Source organism: Callorhinus ursinus, unplaced genomic scaffold, assembly GCF_003265705.2.
Source record: "Callorhinus ursinus isolate GAN/ISIS: 27379988/994484 unplaced genomic scaffold, GSC_fseal_2.0 scaffold10, whole genome shotgun sequence".
In the NCBI taxonomy this organism is placed as follows: domain Eukaryota; kingdom Metazoa; phylum Chordata; class Mammalia; order Carnivora; family Otariidae; genus Callorhinus; species Callorhinus ursinus.
Window position 1 is genome coordinate 59,614,556 of NW_027397072.1, and position 20,347 is coordinate 59,634,902.

The window sequence follows — 20,347 nt, forward strand, 5'->3', positions numbered from 1 at the left end:
CTGATCTTCCCAGGCTTGTCATTCCCATCTCCCACATAGTTTGATGCATGGAACAGCTGTTTGCCATAGCAGATGAGCAGTGTGTTTGTCTAACACGAAGAAATGCCACAGAACCGGGCGCCTGGGTGGCTCAGTTGGTTAAGCGACTGCCTTCGGCTCAGGTCATGATCCTGGGGTCCCGGGATCGAGTCCCGCATCAGGCTCCCTGCTCAGCAGGGAGTCTGCTTCTCCCTCTGACCTTCCTCCATCTCATGCTCTCTCTCTACCATTCTCTCTCTCAATAAATAAATAAAAATCTTAAAAAAAAAAAAAGAAATGCCACAGAACCAAAAAACTGTCATATACACAGCATCTTAAAAGGGAAAGAATTTTCTAATAAAAATGTTCAATGGGGATGCTTTCGAAGACAAAATATTAGGGGGGCCTGGGTGGCTCAATTGTTAAGCATCTGCCTTCGGCTCAGGTCATGATCCCAGGGTCCTGGGATCGAGCCCCTCATAGGGCTCCCTGCTCAGCAGGAAACCTGCTTCTCCCTTTCCCACTTCCCCTGCTTGTGTTCCCTCTCTCACTGTGTCTGTCTCTGTCAAAGAAATAAATAAAATCTTAAAAAAAAAAAAAGACAAAATATTAAAGTCAGCCTTCAAGTATCATTTAATATGGTAAGAAAAAATCCTTTCCTGAAATTTGACTTTCTATGTAATCCATAGCCTGATTCTTTCTTATAAACTTTTGAAAAATATTATGAATAGAATATACTGTACTTGAGATTCAAAAAGCTTTTGATTATCCATTAACAATTTCAAGATTATAATTATACATTTGTATAATTATACATTTCAGGTAATTTACAGTAAGATTTTTTTAAATGTGGAGGCTGACGTAGAATCATATCAGAAGATGTTATAGCCAAATATATATTTTTTAGATTTATATAAATTCTTAGAAATGTCTCACAGATCATTTTAAAGCAATAAATTGAATAACATGTTCAATGTACAATATTGTTTCTAAAGTCTTTACTAGCATCAAAAGGTAAGACTTTATATCTTTATTATGCCAAGGAGTGATTTAAATAACTCCTCAAATCAGTTTCCTGTCACATGAGATAAGACATTATTACCAGACAACTTTGCCTCTTGTCAAAGAGAGAGAAACTATTCCACTAGGCTCAAAATTTTTGTGAAAATAAATATTTAGGAAAGTAAACCATACATGTAATTAAACCCCAGTGAAAAACATTAAGCAATTATTGGAGAAGAAGCTATTACTCTGATCATCAACATTCATATAAAAAGTAAACAGTTTAACTTTATAGGGTTATTTATTAATCTTTCTGGGAATGATTCCCATGATTTTAAGAATGAAGACTCCATACTTCTCTTTAGATTAATAGATCTAGGATATGGGAAACACAAATTATATTAGTCTGTTGATTCCATGAAGGTGAATTCCCTTCTTTGTTCTTCAGTATTTCACTAACGTGATTGCCTATAAATATTGTGAGCCTCAAAAAGCAAAATAATATTTGGAAGGTTTTTTCAGCCCTTTGGACATTTGTGACATCAATGACAGGATTCTTTTTAAACCACAATTTTTCCTCTTAAAACTCTTTTCTAATATATTTTTGTGCCATCATTGCCTCTTCCTTTCAGTTTATTTTAATAAGATTTATTTCAAACTATGAAATGCATGCTTATTATGGGAAATTTAAATAATAAATAAAATTTAAAGGGAAAATACCCATAAATCTATCAATTTTTTCCTCCAGGATTTTGATGAAATAATTGCAATCTGAACAAGATGTTCCACATCCTTTTTCAAATGCTAGGAAAAATCTTTAAGAGAATTTGCTCAGGCTTTTGATAAATTTGGTTAACACACATGTACTGTTTTGTGGTTCATCACATCCACTGTCTTTACTAGGAAAGCAATGGAGATATTGCCTAGCAGGTACAGTTGAATACAGAAAATCAAATGATGGCATGATTTCACTCCACTGTAGGTGATTCCTCTTCGCAAACATCATTTTAATAGATGTGTCAATGATAGCTATCACTAATAGAAAGCCTTTTCTATTGATATAATCTTCACATCAACCATAACAGTAAGTTACCATTATTCTCAATTTATAAAACTAAAGTCTGAATTCCATTGCACAGCTCTCAGGTGGTAAAGTGAGAATTTTAGATGATTTGAACCCTGCTCTCTCTGCTTCCAGGGGTATTTTTTTCCACTATAGCCCAAAACCTCACCATGAATATCATATTCTGCTTAACTAGGCCTGTGGTTGGGCACTTCAGATGCTCTCTCTCCTTTTTTTTGTTTGTTTTAACTAATATTGATAATGTTGGAAGTAATATCTTGGTATATAAAACTTTATTTATAGTGTTTATGATTATATCCCCAAAACAGAGCCTTAAAAATTGATTATTGTGTTAAAGGCAGAAATATTTTTAAGACAATTTGTACATACTGTCAAAAGCTTCCCTCAATGAGATTGTTCAAATTATAATTCAATCAGCAAGCATGAGGCTTCCTACTTCTGTGCCCTTTATAAAAATCTTGGCTAATTTAAAAAATAAAAATTCTTTGTTGCTAAGTTTAAATTTTGAGGGGACACTATAACTCACTGTGTTTTAATATATCAATTCTCTATTCTATAGAATGAACCCTATGTAAGGACTGGCTAAATCCTTAAACTAGAAATGGGAAGATACGGGTCTTTAGATCTTTTATTCCCTTTATTCATTCAGTAGTTATCCAGCTCCCACTCTAGGTCAAGCACTGTGCCAGTGTTCAGGATATAAAGGTGAAAGGTCATCCCTGACCATAAAAAGCTTGTGAACTAGCAAGCAAAACAGATACAGATAGACAATTCTAGTACAGCAGGACTAGCACAAAGTAACACAGAAGAAGATGCTTTAAGAAACACTGAGAAGCCATGTAAGCCAGCTTCAGGGAGGTCCTGGAGCCTTTTTGGAGATGCCAAGGCTTAGGCTCCATGCTGAAGAGAAGCAGAAGTTAGCCATCTTTCCCCTCACATCCCCAATCAGAATTAAGTGCTTCCTCGTCTCTGTTCCTTTACTAATGTGTACATACTTACTTGTTTCTACATCTCTCACTGGGCTGAGCTTCTTGAGGAGGAGGGTCCATATCCCTAATTAACCTAGTACAATGCCCCCAGAATAGTAGGAATGCATCAAACATTTGTTGAATTATTTTTGAAATTCTAGCCATGTAGCTATCTCCTCCCATACCTTCCTAAATATACCTTGACATTTATGTAAATATGTGTGGGTTTCCTTTTGATTGTAAAAGTAATACTCCTGCTCACCACACACCAATCAGAATGGCTAAGAGAAAAGGATAGAAGATAACAAGTGATGGTGATGGATTTGGAGCAACAGGAATGCCTAAACATTGCTGGAGGCAGTAGAAATTGGTACAACCAAAAACCATTAGCAGTATCTGTTACAGCTGAGTCATACCTCATAAGCCAGCAATTCTACTCCTAGGAATAAGCTCAACACAAATGCATGCATATGTTCTTTCACTCAGAGGAATATTTTCACCAAAAGCAGCATTATTCATACATAACAGCTCCAAACTAGAAAATACACAGATGCTCTTCCACAGTAGAATGGATAAACTTACTATGGTATGTCACAAACAACAAGGAAAAAGAACCTACTACACTCAACAATAGGAAAGAATTTCTTAAAAATTATTTTGAGGACAAAGAGGCAGATTTTTCTTTTAAAAAAGCACTTACTATATGATTACTTTTGCAAAATGCATACAAATAGGCAAAACTATTCTTTGCTATTAAAAGTTAGGAAAGCGCTGTTACTTACAGTCACTAACTGTAAGGGAATAGGAAGGGGAAGCTGCCCCGAGGTGCTGCTAAGGTTCCGTTTCTTGATCGGAGTGCTGGTTACACATGGATATTGAGTTTGTGTCCTTTTCTTTAAGTATACTATACTTAAATACCTTTTTTTTTAAAAAAAAGGATTTTACAAAATTTATCTGAGAGAGCGGGGGCGGAGGGCTGCGGGCGGTGAAGGAGCAGTTGGAGAGGGACAAGCAAACTCGGCACTCAGCACAAAGCCCTACCCTGGGAGCTCCATCCCAGGACCCTGAGATCATGACCTGAGGGGAAACCAAGAATCCACAGCTTAACCGACTGAGCCACCCAGGTGCCCCACTTAAATAGTTTTTTTTTAAAAGTAATACATCTTATTTTAAAAAAAGCTGGAAGATAAAGAAATTTTTAAAGAATTGTAATCACCCACAACCCAGAAATAAATAACATTTGGATTATTTCCTTCTAGTCTTTTTTTTTTTTAAGCCACAGTGCTTGTGCCACTTCCTCCACCTCTGCTCCTCACATATTCACACACACATTTTGCAAAATTAGGTTCACTTCTACTTAGTTTTTCTTATTTTTTTAAATTTTTACTTAAAGTTAATCCATTTAATCAAACTTTCATTGCAAGCATGTTTTTTTTTAAGATGCAGCAATATATTCCATCAAATGTGGGGGTGTGTGTGTATGTGTATATATATATGAGTGTATGTATATATATATACACATACACACACATATATATACATACACACAGAGTTCTAGGAATATATATTACATATATATAATACATTATTTAAAATATTTTATTTACATGCCTACACAGTATATGTTAATAAAATAATAAAAATTTAAAAATATACATTCCTAGGAAAGGAACCACCAGGTCGTGAACATTCTTTAAGCTCTACATTCGTTCTGTATTTCCTTCCAGAAAGCTTACAACACACTGGCAAGGTGTGAGGGCTCCTTGTATCACAATCCAACCTCAGGTCATTTATTATTATTTCTATTTGTTTTTAGGATTAAAAAAAAAAAAGATGGTGGGGCTTAAAAAAGGACTAAGGAATCTGCCGTTCCACACCCGGCAGAGGCGCTAAGTAGGACGCGATTCTCACCACACCTCTCCCTTCCAGGCGCTCGCGCCCCGCGCCTCTGCCCCGCAGTGCGGCCGCGCGTGCGCCTGGGCCCCAGCATCTCGCACCGCCCGGTTGCCGTGGGAACCGCAGAAGGAGGCTGCGTCCGCAGACCTAGCTGTAAGTTGTACCGAGGCCCGGGCATGGAGCTGCCGGATCCGGTCCGCCAGCGGCTGGGAAACTTCAGCCGGACCGTGTTCAGTGACTCCAACCGGACCGGGCCGGAGTACAGCGAGGGTCCGGGTGAGTGGGCGAAGCCCAGCGCAGCGGGTATGGCCTGCGGAGAATTTGGCGCCGGTTTGGGAGTGGCCAGATTTTGCCCGGACCTAAAATGGCGGCCTCGCCTTCGGCTGGTTCTCCGCACTGCGGTGCAGCGCCCTGGAGGAGGGGCCGAGCCTTGGGCTGGGGTGGGGACTGGGACACCTCCAGGCCGGTATCCCCGACGGGCCCTGAGCTGGCGGTGTTGCGGCCTGGCCGGCGAACTGTAAGCCGAGCAGCTGAGGTGGCGCTACCCTTCCTCAAGAACTAAAAATATAAAATCCGCCTTCGCAGCCCATGTCCGGTTTCGCATCCTCCGCGAAGGCCGACGGTTTTTCCTCTGCGACTTCCGCCCTGGCTTTTCGGGCCAGGTTAGAGTGAAAACAGCGCAGGCAGTCTCCCCTTCCCACACCCCACTCTGTTTAAAATATCTTCTCCTTTTCTCTTTTATGAGCAAAGCAAGTACGTTCCACCGCAAGTCCTTTTCTGATGAAAGAGGGAAAGAATTGCTTTAATGAGTCGTTTTAAAAACCGCTATCCACTTCAGCATGACAGCAGCCACACTGGCTTCGCTCCCTTCCCTGCCGTCTCCAACCCCCATCCCCCATATATAACTCTTACCCTAAATCTGGTAACAAAATACCACCGTGTTGCATCCAACTTGACGGCAAGTGATCACTCAGTTTCCTCCAAAACAGTTTCCCCTTCTTAAATCATGATGATAGCGTACTATCAACCAGATCCATGTGGTTTTTATCACTAAAGTCTGCTAGGGAATAGAAATCTTTTCCTCTTCCTTGGTTTAGGGATTTTTAAAAGAGAGCAGAGAAAAGTAAATTCCCATAGTTGCATTGTTTTCACCCTGAATTTAGGCCTCTTCAAGATTTAGGATGTACAGAGAAATCAATGTGAAAAATGAGGTTAAGTTTCTGATTCTAAAGCTAAGGCTTAACAGGCGCTAAAATCTGATGATGTAAGGTATCGCAGGTCAGCGGAGATTTTCTGTAAAGGGCCAGATAGCAAGTATTTTAGACTTTGCAGGCCATAGGTCTCTGTCGCATCCATAGATAATGGTAAATGCATAGATGAGGCAGTGTTCCAATAAAACTTTATTTATGGACACTAAAATTTGAATTTCATATGATTTTCAGTGTCACCAAATATTATTCTTTGATTTTTTTTTCCCCAACCATTTAAAAATGTGAAAAACCATTTTTAGCTCACTTGCTATACAAAAACAGGCAGCTGGCTGGTAGTTTGCCTACCCCTGATTTATATAATGTTTTAATTTAAATTCCGTTTACAGAACTCAACTTGTACTTTTGCAAAATTTAGTAAATTCATGTCTTGTGCTTTCAAGGTTCATTTGCATATTAACTTGATTTTCAGTTGCTTGATTATAAGTTTGAAATGCCGAAATATAGACATAGCATAACTCTTAAGATGCTCATGTACACAATTTCTTAACATAAAAACTTCTTTGCAAAATTTGACTAGTTTCTGCTCCAAACATATTAAAATTTTCAGCTTAACTAATTTATCATTTTTTCCCACATTTTCTTCCTTGTGAATCCAAAGTAGGTTTGATTATTTGCACTGTATTTACAAGTGTATACCATTACCCTGTCCACTGACCAAGAGTTGTACTGTTGTTAGGAAGAAAAATCCTAGGCTGGTGATTTGCCTTCAAGTTTAACAAATTTTAAGAATTTATTATCAGTGGTAATTTAAAAATAGGAATAAGCAAAATAAGTATATGCAAAAGTAGATCATAACAGAAAAAAGCTAAAGGAAACCTTGCTGTGAGAGACCATGATTATTTCTTATATTTTAAAATTATTAAATGACAGATATAGTCAGGTGTGGAGAAAAAAAATCTGTTTTTAAGAAATTTATTTTGGAGCCTTTATAAATTCTTACATTTAGGGCAATTGATTTCAAAATACATATCTGTTTTTAAATTGTTGAAATTTAGTCAAATTTAGGATGTATTTGAAGGGCTTAATTTAAAAAATCAAATTCTTAATTTGGGACCCTTCTCCCTTACATAGAAGCAAAAGGTATCTTGCAATCAGCCTTAGATAAATGAAGCTCATGTATCACAAATGGCTACATTAATATCTTCATGATATTACGTTTCCATTAATTCAGTCATTCTGCTTATGCATATTTGGTATGTACCCTGTATAAAGCAAGATTTTAGGTTCTATGAGGGTCTCACATTGGGTAGAATGTAGTCTGTGCTTACAATGAGGCTGTGTATTAAGTAAAAGAGAAGGAAAGGGAACTAATGTTATTGAGTGCCTACTAAGTACCAGGCATGGTGGTAGGGTGAAATAATTCTGTCTCTAATCTTCACAAGCAACCTGTGAGGTACTTTCAATGTTACCATTTTACAGATGAAATTGAGACAATTTCTGATTGAGAAATTTATCAAAAAGGTTCAATAACTTATCCCAAGTCTGGCATCCAGGGTTACACGGGTATTTGAGGAATTACGGGTTTACTTGGACTCCAAAGCTCATGTTCTCTTCAGCACACTAGACTGTGTCTAGAGTGAGGGGATGTGGTTCTTTGCTAACACTTTCTTACACACAGGTTAGAGATAAGTACCTAGACGGGAAGAGATTTCTGCTGGGGTGGGAGAATAGGATCAAGAAAGGATTTGTGGGAAAAGTGGCATTAAATTGAGTATTAATGAATGGGTGGGATTAGGGTATGCTAAAGAGGGGTGTGTCTATAATTTAGTTTTTGTATGAGATTAGTTTTTATGTGAGAGATTAGTTTTTATGTATTTTATAGGCTCTTCACATAGAACTCTACAAAAGAGGTAATCATTATTATCTGTTCAATAGGATTCATACTGATATTCCACATTTAATCTATACCAGTGGTGTGCAAAAAAGTCAACAGGCTGTAATGGCAAAAATGATAAAGTAATTGAAAAATATGAAACATACCCCCAAGAACCCAATACATGAATTAAATAGTATTGTGATGAATATTTCCTTTCACTGTCAGTGATTATAAATAGGCTTAAAATTTGGAGTTTTGTTGAACCAACACTGTAGTTATTAATTTTAAGAAACTAAAGGACTTATAGGGCAGTGACTAAGATAAAGAGTTTGTTCTTTTTCTCTGTTTCTTTTGTAGATAATGAAATGGTGTCCAGTTTAGCATTGCAGATGTCACTTTATTTTAACACTTACTTTTTCCCACTTTGGTGGGTAAGCAGCATTATGATGCTTCAGATGAAGGTAAGTCTGTGCTTTAACACTTCTGCTGAGATCTCTTCTGCCCATCCCTGGCATTGTTACATTGTCAATAAAATTAAAGTTCTTAATATTTGTTTCTATTTCAGGTCAGTTTTACTACATGTGAGATTATACAAACATGTTTATTTTTGTGTGTTTTGGTTTTTTTTTTTTTTAGTATTCAGTCTTGCCTGATTACTACAAATTCATTGTGGTCACTGTTATCATCTTAATAACCTTAATTGAAGCTATCAGGTTGTATCTGGGCTACGTGGGGAACCTACAGGAAAAGGTAGGCCCTTCTTCCCTTTCTCTCAGTGCAACATGTAAAGGCAGTATGGTTTTCATAGCGAGGAGAAGGCAGAGAGAGGTGGTGGAAGGAGCAAAGGCCTGTCTCCAACTTGACTATTTCTGTCACTGTAGTCTGTTGGCTGAATCTCTTGAGCCTTGGTTTCTTTGTATATAAAATGGGGAAAATATTTACTCCAAGTTTTGTTGGGATTAAATGAAATAATTTATATGAAGTACCTGAACATAGTAATAAGCTCTTAAGAATTGACAGTTTTCCCTCTTCTCACCAGTCTTGAAAATACTTGGTCAACTAAACATGTTTAGATCCTGATATGAAAATAGGGGGAAATTGTAAATTCAGGAATCTTATGCCAGGCACACGTTTTCTGAATCATCATGCTGCCTAAGCATTTACAGTTACCAGAGCTTAGGGATAATGCCTGAAGATTTCTCTGGTTTTCTAGGCCCTTCATAATTAGGTCCCACCCACAGGCCTCACTGTATTTCTTGCTATTTCCTAACCCAGGCATCCATTCCAGGCTGACATGTTGATTCCTAGTCATCCCCATTCCACATATTTGCTTATTTACCATCTTGCCTCTTCCTCCTTCTACCCAACTTTAAAAGCCTACATCCTTGGATTCTTTTACCTACCCTAATCACTCTCTTGTCTTATTTCTTTTAGTATTTAGTTCATACCACTAAGTGGTGCATTTAATAATTCACTAAGTATATCATTCTAGCATTGCTGCATCAGTTAGTTTTCACTTTTAATCTAGACTGTAAATTCTTTGAGGACAAGGACCATGTTATATTCCTTTTGAATTACAGAGCTCATAATGTAGGTTCATAGTGCTGATCTGTATAAACAAAAGACTGTCCTTTACTGATCTGATTACTCTTGCTGTGTGTCATTGCAGGTTCCTGAGTTGGCTGGCTTTTGGCTTTTGAGCCTTTTATTGCAGCTGCCTTTAATTCTCTTCTTGCTCTTTAATGAAGGCCTAACAAATCTGCCCTTGGAAAAAGCAATACACATCATCTTCACTTTGTTCCTTACTTTCCAAGTTGTTTCAGCCTTTCTTACCCTGAGGAAAATGGTAAATCAGTTGGCAACTCGTTTCCAACTCCAAGACTTTGACCGGCTCTCTGCATATAGAGGGGGCATGACAAGAATGAGATCCTGTATAGAAGAGATTTGACCCAGTGCTGTTGAGTGAAAAGCTGAAAGATCAGCATTTCTACCAGACTGTAAAGAGGAAAACATCAGAGTTCTAGCATGAGAAGAAGGACAAAGCAAGTGTTTTGAACTGTATATTCTCTAAGTCTGAAATTCCAAAGTTGGGGGCAATGATGACTGTACAGTACATGAAAATAGTCAACCCTAAAGCCTAGATATTGTCCACCTTGTGCCAAATATCTTAATATTTTTGTTGTCCACTTTTCAGGTATGTAGAAACTGGTGTTGGTAGTCACAGTTTACCAGTCTTTACAGGAATATTTCTAGTTAGCACCTAAAACTAGAAATGTGTATATTTCTTTTAAACTTGTTGGCTGTTCATGTCTTGGCAGTGTATCTGAAGCACATGGCAATTCTTGTCAATATTCTGGTGTATTAAACTATATTTGTAAATCAAGACACCAAATTTTCATGTCTGCTAAGGTTAAATTCTAGCCCTACTCTTAGCTTTGATACTGAGGTTAAAAACAGGTGGATTATCATGGTATTTAGGAAATCATAAAATCGTAATTTTCATAAAACCATGCTCATGGTGGTGTGCAAGATGTCTTTATAATAAATTATGAAATATTTATGTTAAAGTATTTGCAACAAATCATTCCTGTCTCATATAATTCTTTTGGGCTATGGGTTTATTATTTTTATTACAGGGTTGTCAGGGAAGGAAAGAGAAAAATATATACATTAGAGAGCCTTTTATGTAGTGAGCACTGTACTAGGCACATTTAGTAGATGAGATCTACTAAATCAGTTTTCACTGAAGAACTCATAGCCAGTAAATTCACATGAGGCTTGACTTGAAAAGTAGGGTTCTTCTTAATACACAGTGAGAGCTGATATGGGCAAGGGGACTGACTATACTCATGATCTTAAATCAGCATGTTCCCTTGCTAATAGGAGAAACCTATTTAAGGAAGTTCTGTTAAGAATAAAGCTGCATGGGTGTATCTGAACATTATTTTTAGTGATTATTGGATTGTCTTCAGAGATAAAATATTTTCTTCTTTCCTACAGGGAAATGTGCCTGTAAGGTATTTTACTGAGAGACAGTTGTAGCTACATTAAAAAGAATTCCTTTCAATTTCTTTTCTATGATTCAGGCTCATCCTAGTATCCCCCTGTTTTGCCTTATTCTTATATTGCTCAATTTTTGAAAATGTTTTTACTTCTTAATTACACCTGACTAAACTAATTGTGCTAATTTTATCATTTCTGCTTCCTATTATTATATATAAAGTTCAGTCAAAGACTTCTCCCCGGATGCACTGGCTGTTTAACTTCTCCCTTCTACTAAAGTAGTTACTCGGTATACTCTAATAATTTGAAATTCAAAATACAATAATGTTTGGGTATTTTTCTAAAACTTACATTTGTTTGCATTTGTTTCCAGATGAGAATAGATAGGTGATTCTTTAAGAAAATATAAAATAAGAACATTAAGTCTTTGTAGCAGATAAATTAAGGGATGATCAAGAAAGACTATTTAACAGCTATTTCCAGACTTTCATCTTAAATATCAGAGCCTCTGATACATTTAAACTTTAGTTTTAAAAGATTAATAGCTAAAATATTAGGGTCAATCAAAAAAATTTAAAGGCTATAAAAATTTTGGTAAAATGATTTATTAAAATTTTCTACAAATTTTTTTTTGCTATAGTAAATATATTCCTTAAAATGCAAATATAATAAGGGTGGGAAAAAGAAAGTAAGAAAGTCAGTTGAGAACATGACCGAGTCATTTGTTTTTTCCTCTAAACTATGAAACCCTGATTTTGTGTCAGGCTGAAAAATATTTCCTGTTGGAGGATACCTGGTTCCCTATGGAAGCATATGAAAATTGAGGGAGAGAAGATATTTACATGTCAACTTTTGGAGTTCATGCAGTCCTTGTTTTTATTTTATTTGAATAAGTTTGTCTCTTTTTAATTCCTACTACATCTTTCTCTCTAGGAGTCCACAACACTGTTCTGAAAATTTCTAGTTAGGATGTTGACCTTCACAAATATTTTGTCTTTCACATATTTTTGATTCCAGAGGCTTTTTCTCATCACAGACAAGGTGGATGCAAATTTCTATAGATCAGAATGATTTTTAAAAATTGGATTTTCATCATCATGTGTTTGAATGCCTAGTATGTGAAAGGGCATAGTGGAGGGTTCCAGACAACTAAGACCGCTCCCGCTGCTCAGGTGTATGATGTGGGAGGTAAAATATTTGCAAGACATCCCTAAGACAAAGTAGGAAAGTCTAACTTCATCAGGGAGATGCACTGAACAATTTCTACCTGTAAGTACCTGACAGATAGTAGTCCTTCACTTCCAGCACATCTCCCCTCTTTGTTCCTAGCATCTAGTGTCCAGGATTATTAGTATGTTGGCCCTTCATCAACCTTACATAGCAGATGCTATTCCTTTCATTGTCAGAGCACAGGAAGGGAACATGGTGAGGGGTGCTGGGGGTGTGGTTAAACACATACACGCTCGCACTTGCCTGTGAACAAGAACAAATGTACTGCCTGGTAGGAAAGGCAGATGAACAAATGAGTGATAGCACAATATAATGGGCACTGTGGGATTCCAGAGAAGGGACATAGAGAAGATGGAGAATCTGAGAAGCCTTCCCAAAGGAACACTTGAGATTTGAAGAATGAGTAGGTATTAACTGTTCCTTTCAGTATGAAGAGACAGAGATAATAGTGACTTGGAGTATGGTTTCAGGTATTACATGGAGTTTGGTGAAGCTGGTGGGGAGGGTACATGAGAAGAAAGGACACAGAATAAGGTAGAGAAGCTTGCAGGGTTCCTGGGTGGCTCAGTCATTAGGTGTCTGCCTTTGGCTCTGGTCATGATCCCAGGGTTCTGGGATCGAGCCCCACATCGGGCTCCCTGCTCCATCAGAAGCCTACTTCCTCTCACACTCCCCCTACTTGTATTCCCTCTCTCACTGTGTCTCTCTCTGTCAAATAAATAAAATCTTTTTTTTTTTTTTTTAAAGAGAAGCTTGGGAGCAGCTAGTAAGCTAAAAATTTTAATATTCTGAATCCCTGATTTAAACAGTGGAGTATCACAAACAGATTGAGGTTCCAGAAAGATCTCTCTGAAGACTGTGGAAATGGATTGAAAATTTGGATTAGATGTTGATTTGATGGAAGTAACTCTGGAGAGAACAAAGTTTTAAAAAAATCACTTTATATTTTAAAATAGATATTGAAAGTTTTTTCCTAATGCAATTTTTTTGCAGATTACACACAATGCTAAACACAATGACGCCCTCACTGTCTTATTGCCCCTTGCCAGTTGTTAGTTTATTACTAGACTTAAATAGAGCTCTATCTGAAATAGTCTTATACATTTTATTTGACATAACCGAAATAGGTTCTTAATTTACATTAGTTAAAATTATAGCTTTTAAAAACTCAACTTTTAAAAGAAATTTAATCAAGATTTTGAGAGTAAAGAAAAATCATCTCTAATTCCACCACCCTAAAATAAGCACTTCAGCAAATGTCATGCTTCCCTGCTGTTTTCCCTTTGTAAATTTTAAAAACATAGTTGTAATCATTGGCACTTACAGTTTTGCACTCTGTTTTTCTGAAAACATAAATATTTACCCATCTTTCTACCCAGTCACATAGCCATCATCTTAAATGATTGCACAATATTCCATCAAGGAGATAGATGCTAATTTTTTAAACTTCTCTCCTATTGGATATTTGCATTGTTTTCTTCTTTTGCTTTTATACATAACATTGTAATGAGATCTCATGTATGTTGCTTTTTCTACATCTTAAATGATTCTTTAATTAATAAGCTAGATTCTCAGAAGTGAAATTGCTGGATCACAGGGTATGAACATTTTTAAGGACTCTTGATACATGATGCCAAATTATAATATCCACTTTCTGCCATTTACCACTCACACTTCTAAAGATAGTACAATGAAAATTTTGATAAGGACAGACTTCTGGACCTTGGTTACCCATTCATCTTTGTATTTCTGAGTGGCTACCACAGGTACACTGAATCTCCTAAGGAGGAAAAAAACAAAACAAAACTAAACTAAACTAAAAGCTGTGAAAGAAGTGCAAAGAATTAAAAAAAAAGATTTTTGAATTAAGGGAAAACTGATAAGGGACAGGAAAAGGATTAGGCAAGCTGGTCGCAGTCAGCAACAGACAGTGAGATGTGACACAATAAAAACTGGGTCATTGAGTTGGGACAGCCTTAGGACATAAAAAGACTGAAATGGAGTAAAGCTCCGGATTACTTTGTTCTTGAATATTGAATTTTTTCAGAAGCATGGAGCATGAAATATTATAGTGATAAGCCAAGATTGGAAACATAGCCAAGAAAAAGAGGTCTTTAAGGGATTGTTTAAAATGTGCTGGAGGAATAATTTGGTTTGGTCTTAAATGGCTCAAAAAGTAAATTGACATAAAGCTTTTGCATAGCAAAATAGGCATGGAGGCAGAAAGCAAGGAGGCAAGGGGAACAGTGTACCCTATTTGTAAATTTGTTACAATGTAAAACATTAGATTTCGGTCCTGGAAGATGCTCCTCAGAAAACTTCAATGCTGTATTTTAAAAGTACAACCAACACTTAATTTATTATGGGTATATATCTTTATTCTAGTTTTAAAAGATTGTTAATTTGGAGGTTTTAATTAAACAAAAACAGTTAATTGTAAGAATCATTCTAAAAATCTTTTCCCCCCAGTGTGGAAGCATTTAAAAACATTCAGGCCCTGGAAAGATGTGTTTAAATACAGGTTTAACCACAATGTTTAAATTTATCCTGGTGCTTTCATAGATTTACATCTTTCTAAAAATGAGACCAGTCAAGAAAGTATAGAACTCTTCAAAACAAGATAAAAACCTGAGGACAGAACATATATTCTATGAAAAACCAAAGACACTCAAATTGATCTTATCAACATGCTCTATCTAAACAAGTTCCACAGCAAACACTCGTGGCTAGAAGCAGCTTTTCAACCTCGTGCACTATATGAAATCACAATGCATATATCACAGCTATTAGTCCTTCATTGCTCCACAGACCCAAGTGTTTAGCACGAGGTTACATTAAAAATGCAGATTTTTAAAAACACCAAGAATGGCCTCCTAATTTTTCAGAACTGTAATAGCACTATATTCAGCTGATAGGGAAGTGGTATCATCGATTAATTTTTAAAGGTTTCTAGTTCCTGATCCTGAGTTACTATATTCTAATCGAAACCATGTTAGAGACACTGCTCAATATTATAGCTTAAAAGAGAAAAATGTTTGATAGTCAAATTCAAATTTAAAAAAATGTTTGCTATATACATTTACTAATTGTTTTTGTAAATGTTTGATCCATTAGTGCCTAGAAGGACTAAAATGATCACTAGGGAGGGTGGAAGTTTAGGACTCTGCTTCAATAGTTTTCCTAAAAAGAGCTAGTGAGAGTCAAATTTTTTGCTGTTCTAAAAACTAGAGCTCCCTATGGTCAATAAACCTTTGCTAAGGAAGGCAGCAGAGCAGATAACTGTTGATTGTTCGGTAATTTACAAAGCAGGGCAACAAAGGATGTTCATGCTTTTTATTTTTAGTATGCTATGATTTCATTCTGCAAAGTAAATGTAATTTAGTTAGCTCCAACAATATCCCATCAACTATGTTTGATGTCTCAGGACAAAAAAAGAAATAGGATTGAGCCCTCCCCTTCCAACCAAGGCCCATAGGAGACAAATTTAAGGTGATCATAATGGCTCAGGATAATATTGTATTAGAGCTATATAAAATATGAAGATAAGTGAGGAATCCTGTCTAGGGGGCAGGATGGTCTTTAGGATAGATGGAACAGCATGCGCAAAGGTACGGACATTTGAAAATCTAAGGCCTGAACAGAACCAAAAGTAGTTTCATGTGAATAAAACATAATGTGTGTAGAAAAGGGCTTGAGATGAGCTGGAAAGATTGTCATCAAGATGTTATCAGTCTTTTATACATTATAATAAAGCGTTTGAACTTTATACTCCAGACAGTGAATAGTATATCTATATTGAAACAGAATTAGAAGGCATTGTTGCTGTATTTGAAAATGATCGAAAACTGAAAGGGAGAACTAATTTGATAGATGATACAATCTCATTTCAAAAGAATCTTATAACAGGCTGAAATGCAAGACACAAATACATTTCCCCCCCCAACACACACACAATCCCTCCAACACACACCTTTCAAAAAATCAGTTCACTTGTACATAATTAAGGAGCTTGTTGTGTGCTATTTTTCAAAAGAAGATATCCGGGTGGTCTTAGGAGAGCACAAGCATGTACTGTATTAATAGAAACATAATGACCAGATCATACACAGTAGCAGGCTCACTATAGCCTTCCATGTAAATGTCTCCACTTCGTAGTACCTTCCCTACAGGTGTGCTTATTGAGAAATCTAAAATCAAATCTAATCATGTTGCTACTCTCCTCAAAATTCTGCTCGACTCTCCATTTCCTGCCGCATAAACACCCGAACTCCTTAGTGTGGCCCAAGGGGCCTCTTCTGCCTCTGGCCTCCTCTTGCCACCCCTCCGATCAAACATCTGCAGCCCCTCCAGGGCACCATTCTGGATTTCACCTACGAACCTCTTCCCTCCACACAGCTTTTTTGCCAGAAGTAATCTTACCCACATGGTGACAGTTTATTTACCCTTTAATGGCCTGGCTCAACTGTCATATTCTCTATGGAAATTTCCCACTGTCCCCTACCTACTTCCAAGTAACACTTGTACACTTCTTTTGTATCTCTGTTGCTCATATTTTATGACTGCATCTAAAACAATTATATGCATTTTTATATTATACTCCTGGCTACTTAATTGTAAGGTCTTCACGGCAAGTGTTTTTATTCATCCTTATATTTCTAATGTTTAACACAGTGTAAGTGTCCAATAAATATTTGGTGAATAAGTGAAATGAATGGACTTAGTCGATGGAGTCAGTGTTGCACAATAGTTAAAAGGTGGCTTAAAAGGTTAAAAGTGGTTTTAGAAGGGCGCCTGGGTGGCTCAGTCGTTAAGCCTCTCCCTTCTGCTCGGGTCATGATCCCAGGGTCCTGGGATCGAGCCTGGCATCGGGCTCCCTGCTCGGCGGGAAGCCTGCTTCTCCCTCTCCCACTCCCCCTGCTTGTGTTCCCTCTCTCACTGTCTCTCTCTGTCAAATGAATAAATAAAATCTTTAAAAAAAAATAAAAATAAAAAAATAAAAGTGGCTTTGGAGGCAGATAGACCTATGCTCAAATCACTTTTCCATTTAACAGCTTGGTCAGGTTAGTTAACTTACCTAATCTTTAATTTATTCATCTTTAAAATGGGTGCTCATAGGGGGCGCCTGGGTGGCTCAGTTGGTTAAAATGGGTGCTCATAGGGCTTTCGCAAGAATTAAATGAGATAAACCTCACGATAAGCATTCATAAATGGTAAATATTCTTATTATTTAATATTCTATATTTCCTGGGCAACTGAATTTCTGCTAAATCTTTCAGCTCACTTTGTTGCTTTATAGGACCAGCAGCTTTCCCTCAGGCTTGATTAGGCTTTGATCTCCTTCCTGTAAACTGCTAAGAGACTTACTTACTGATATTGTATAATAGGAGCTAATATCTGGTCTGAGTACCCTAAACACCAGGCACTGGCATAAAACTGTCCCTTCCTCTGTGGCCAGGCCCATTTAGGAGATCAAGTTATAATTGCAGAGGTTGCTTAGAAAGCAAAGCTTCAGAAGAAAGGAAATTAGATATTGTTACAAGGATGTTTTTAACAAGAAAATATGTATCTATTAGGGACATTCCACTAGAATAGGTCACATTCAAGTGTCTTTTTTTCTTCTCCCTTTCTCAGGAGGCAGTGATGATCTCAGAATTGTAAAGGTCTTTAGAAGACATTGTTGATGTAGGGAGGTGAGATAAATCCATTGTCTCAGGAGGCCAGCTAATTTCTTTGGTGCTATGTGGGCTTAGCAGTTTTATCCTGGGCTTTTCTGTCCAGAAATTCAATTTTAACTAAGAGACTCAAAAGGAGTGACCACAGTAACTAAACTCATAGAATATGGATGTGCAAACCAGGGTCTATCAATTTATAATGCAAACTACAACTGCCAATATATTTTCTCCCTGTAAAAAATCTATTTAAAAAGCCAAATTATAATCAAAGTTGCTTATTAATCACAAAATGGAAGAAATGGATGTTCATATCATCTAGCTATGCTAATTTGAGGTACTCACCTCTACTCTAGAGATGTGTCTGCCTAGAAACTGGCTACTTGAATCCATGCTGATCAGGGCTTCCCCCCCACCCCCCACAGGACTGGGAGATGCCATGAGCAAAGTCAGGGAGGCCAGAAATGTCATGGTGTGTGTAGGGAATTGCAAGCAGTGTGTGTGTAATACTCAGTGTACAGGGAGAGGAAGTGAGCAGACAGATTAGGCTGAAGAGGTTAACGAGACCAGATCATGGGATGTAGAGACCAATAAAAAGGAATGGCCAGGACCACCAGGATTTATTAAGTGGCTCTGAGAGCTGAGCTGGGCTATGTGGAGCGATTCCAACCTATGTAATTGCATCATTTTCTATAGCTATCTGGGTAATCTTGGACAGAAGGTAGATGGTTACGTTGATCCAGAGTTAAGCATATATAAAGTAAATGCGGTGGGTAAACAACAACACAGAGATTTCCAGGTGTTGCTGAGGGTGGCAAAAGGAATGAACCATGACATCTCTACTAGATAGAAGGGTAAGTGAAACCGTGAGGGATAATCAGCAAACAAGGGTAGGGCAGAGGTCTTGATGAGTACCTGTCTGAAAAAGCATCTTGAGGACAAGAATCAGGTCTTACTCACTGTATCCCCCGGAGCAGAGACCATGCTTGGCACATTGTAGGCTTTGAGTAACATTGACTGAATGCACAGATAAATGAATAAACCAACCATAGAACTCAGAGCTCCTGCTTCCTGGTCTTAATATACAGTAATTCCTTTAATCAGTAAACTCCCTAGAAGTTAGAAATGCCACATTTACTCATACCTATTTTGGGGGCATGAAAAATAATTCTCATTTTAAAACCAACAACCACTCTCACACTAATAATAAACTTGGAAATTTGGCTGGACTCCCAAAACTAATACAAGTAACAGCCATCATTTAATTGAAGGCCTGCTATGTATCAGATGCTGTGTGCTAGGGCTTTATTGTAATCTCGTTTGATTCTCATGACAACTTTGTAAAGCAGGAATTATTCCCATTTTATAGAAGCTGAAACTGGGACTTGGGAGAGGTTAAGGAACTTGTCCCAATTCACACAATAAGCAAACAGAAGACAGGAGTTAAACCTAAACCTGCTGGGCTCTAAAGAACATGCTTTTTCACTAAGCAATGCTCCCTCTCTCCAAACACATAGCTTCAAAGATGTATTTCCATTGATTTAGACCTGTCCAATCTAGAAGCCAAAGCAGGAATAATGACACTATTTCTCAGCCTTGCACCCCTGGACCTCTAGGGGTCAAGGAAAGTAGTAAAAAAAAAGGGGGGGGCCCACAAGTTACTGTTAAATCAAATAACATGTTTACCTACAGAAAGGTTGAGCAGGCCAACTAAAAATCTGGGTTTTAAAATATTGCTTGGAATTACACTCAGGTACAGCCTTGGTCATTTCAGGGCAATCAGAGTTGACTGGCAGTTAAAGAGCTGGGTATTTGATTAATTTTTTAAATGGGGAACACTATTGGTAGATGAATTAAAAGGACTGTCATTTTCTGAAGCAGATCCTTGTGAAAGCAAAGTACTTTTCATGTGCTATCTTATTTACCCCTCCAAGGAACTATAATTATTGTATTATTGTATTGTTTTATTATATAGTAATAACATTTTCCAAATAAGAAAAACAGTATCACCGAGGTCTAATAAGGGAACCAAGATCATATAGCCAGTAATTAGCAGAACTGGAAATCAAATTACGTCTGATTCCAAAGTTTTATCATACAGTTCTACAGATCAGTTGAGGTCCTGTTTGACAGGCATAGAGGCTCCAGGATGAGTTAGATACTGTTCAGGAGATGTACAGTCTAGTACTAGCTTTCAACACTTGGAGTGTAGGAGAGAGTAATCAAGAGGGCCTTGGTGGGGGAAACTCTGGGCCCCACTGGAGGGCATTCTGTCCTATTTTGAAGAGCCAAGGGGTCCAGAGCATGAACCCACTGCTAGAGCCAGGAAGCCGCAGGGCTTTTAAAGCAGCTGGTCATGAACATTTGCTTCCTTTTCCCTCTTCCCTTAG

The 20,347-nt window shown here is 37.4% G+C and overlaps 2 protein-coding genes across 3 annotated transcripts in view; one reads left to right on the top strand and one right to left on the bottom strand.

The window, feature by feature from the left end:
* Positions 1–20,347, bottom strand: part of EHBP1 (EH domain binding protein 1) — a 715,801-nt gene that overhangs the window by 483,165 nt on the left and 212,289 nt on the right. The window lies entirely within an intron of this gene.
* On the top strand, positions 5,024–10,639 carry TMEM17 (transmembrane protein 17). 2 transcript variants are annotated; one of them, XM_025868609.2, is made up of 4 exons: positions 5,028–5,244; positions 8,413–8,516; positions 8,692–8,805; positions 9,725–10,639. In XM_025868609.2, exons 1-4 carry the CDS (start codon positions 5,145–5,147, stop codon positions 10,001–10,003), a joined length of 597 nt encoding a protein of 198 aa, XP_025724394.1. In that variant the 5' UTR covers positions 5,028–5,144; the 3' UTR covers positions 10,004–10,639. The 2 variants fall into 2 exon arrangements, with proteins under 2 accessions (XP_073753757.1, XP_025724394.1); XM_073897656.1 differs by lacking the exon at positions 8,692–8,805 and having other exon boundaries at positions 5,024–5,244.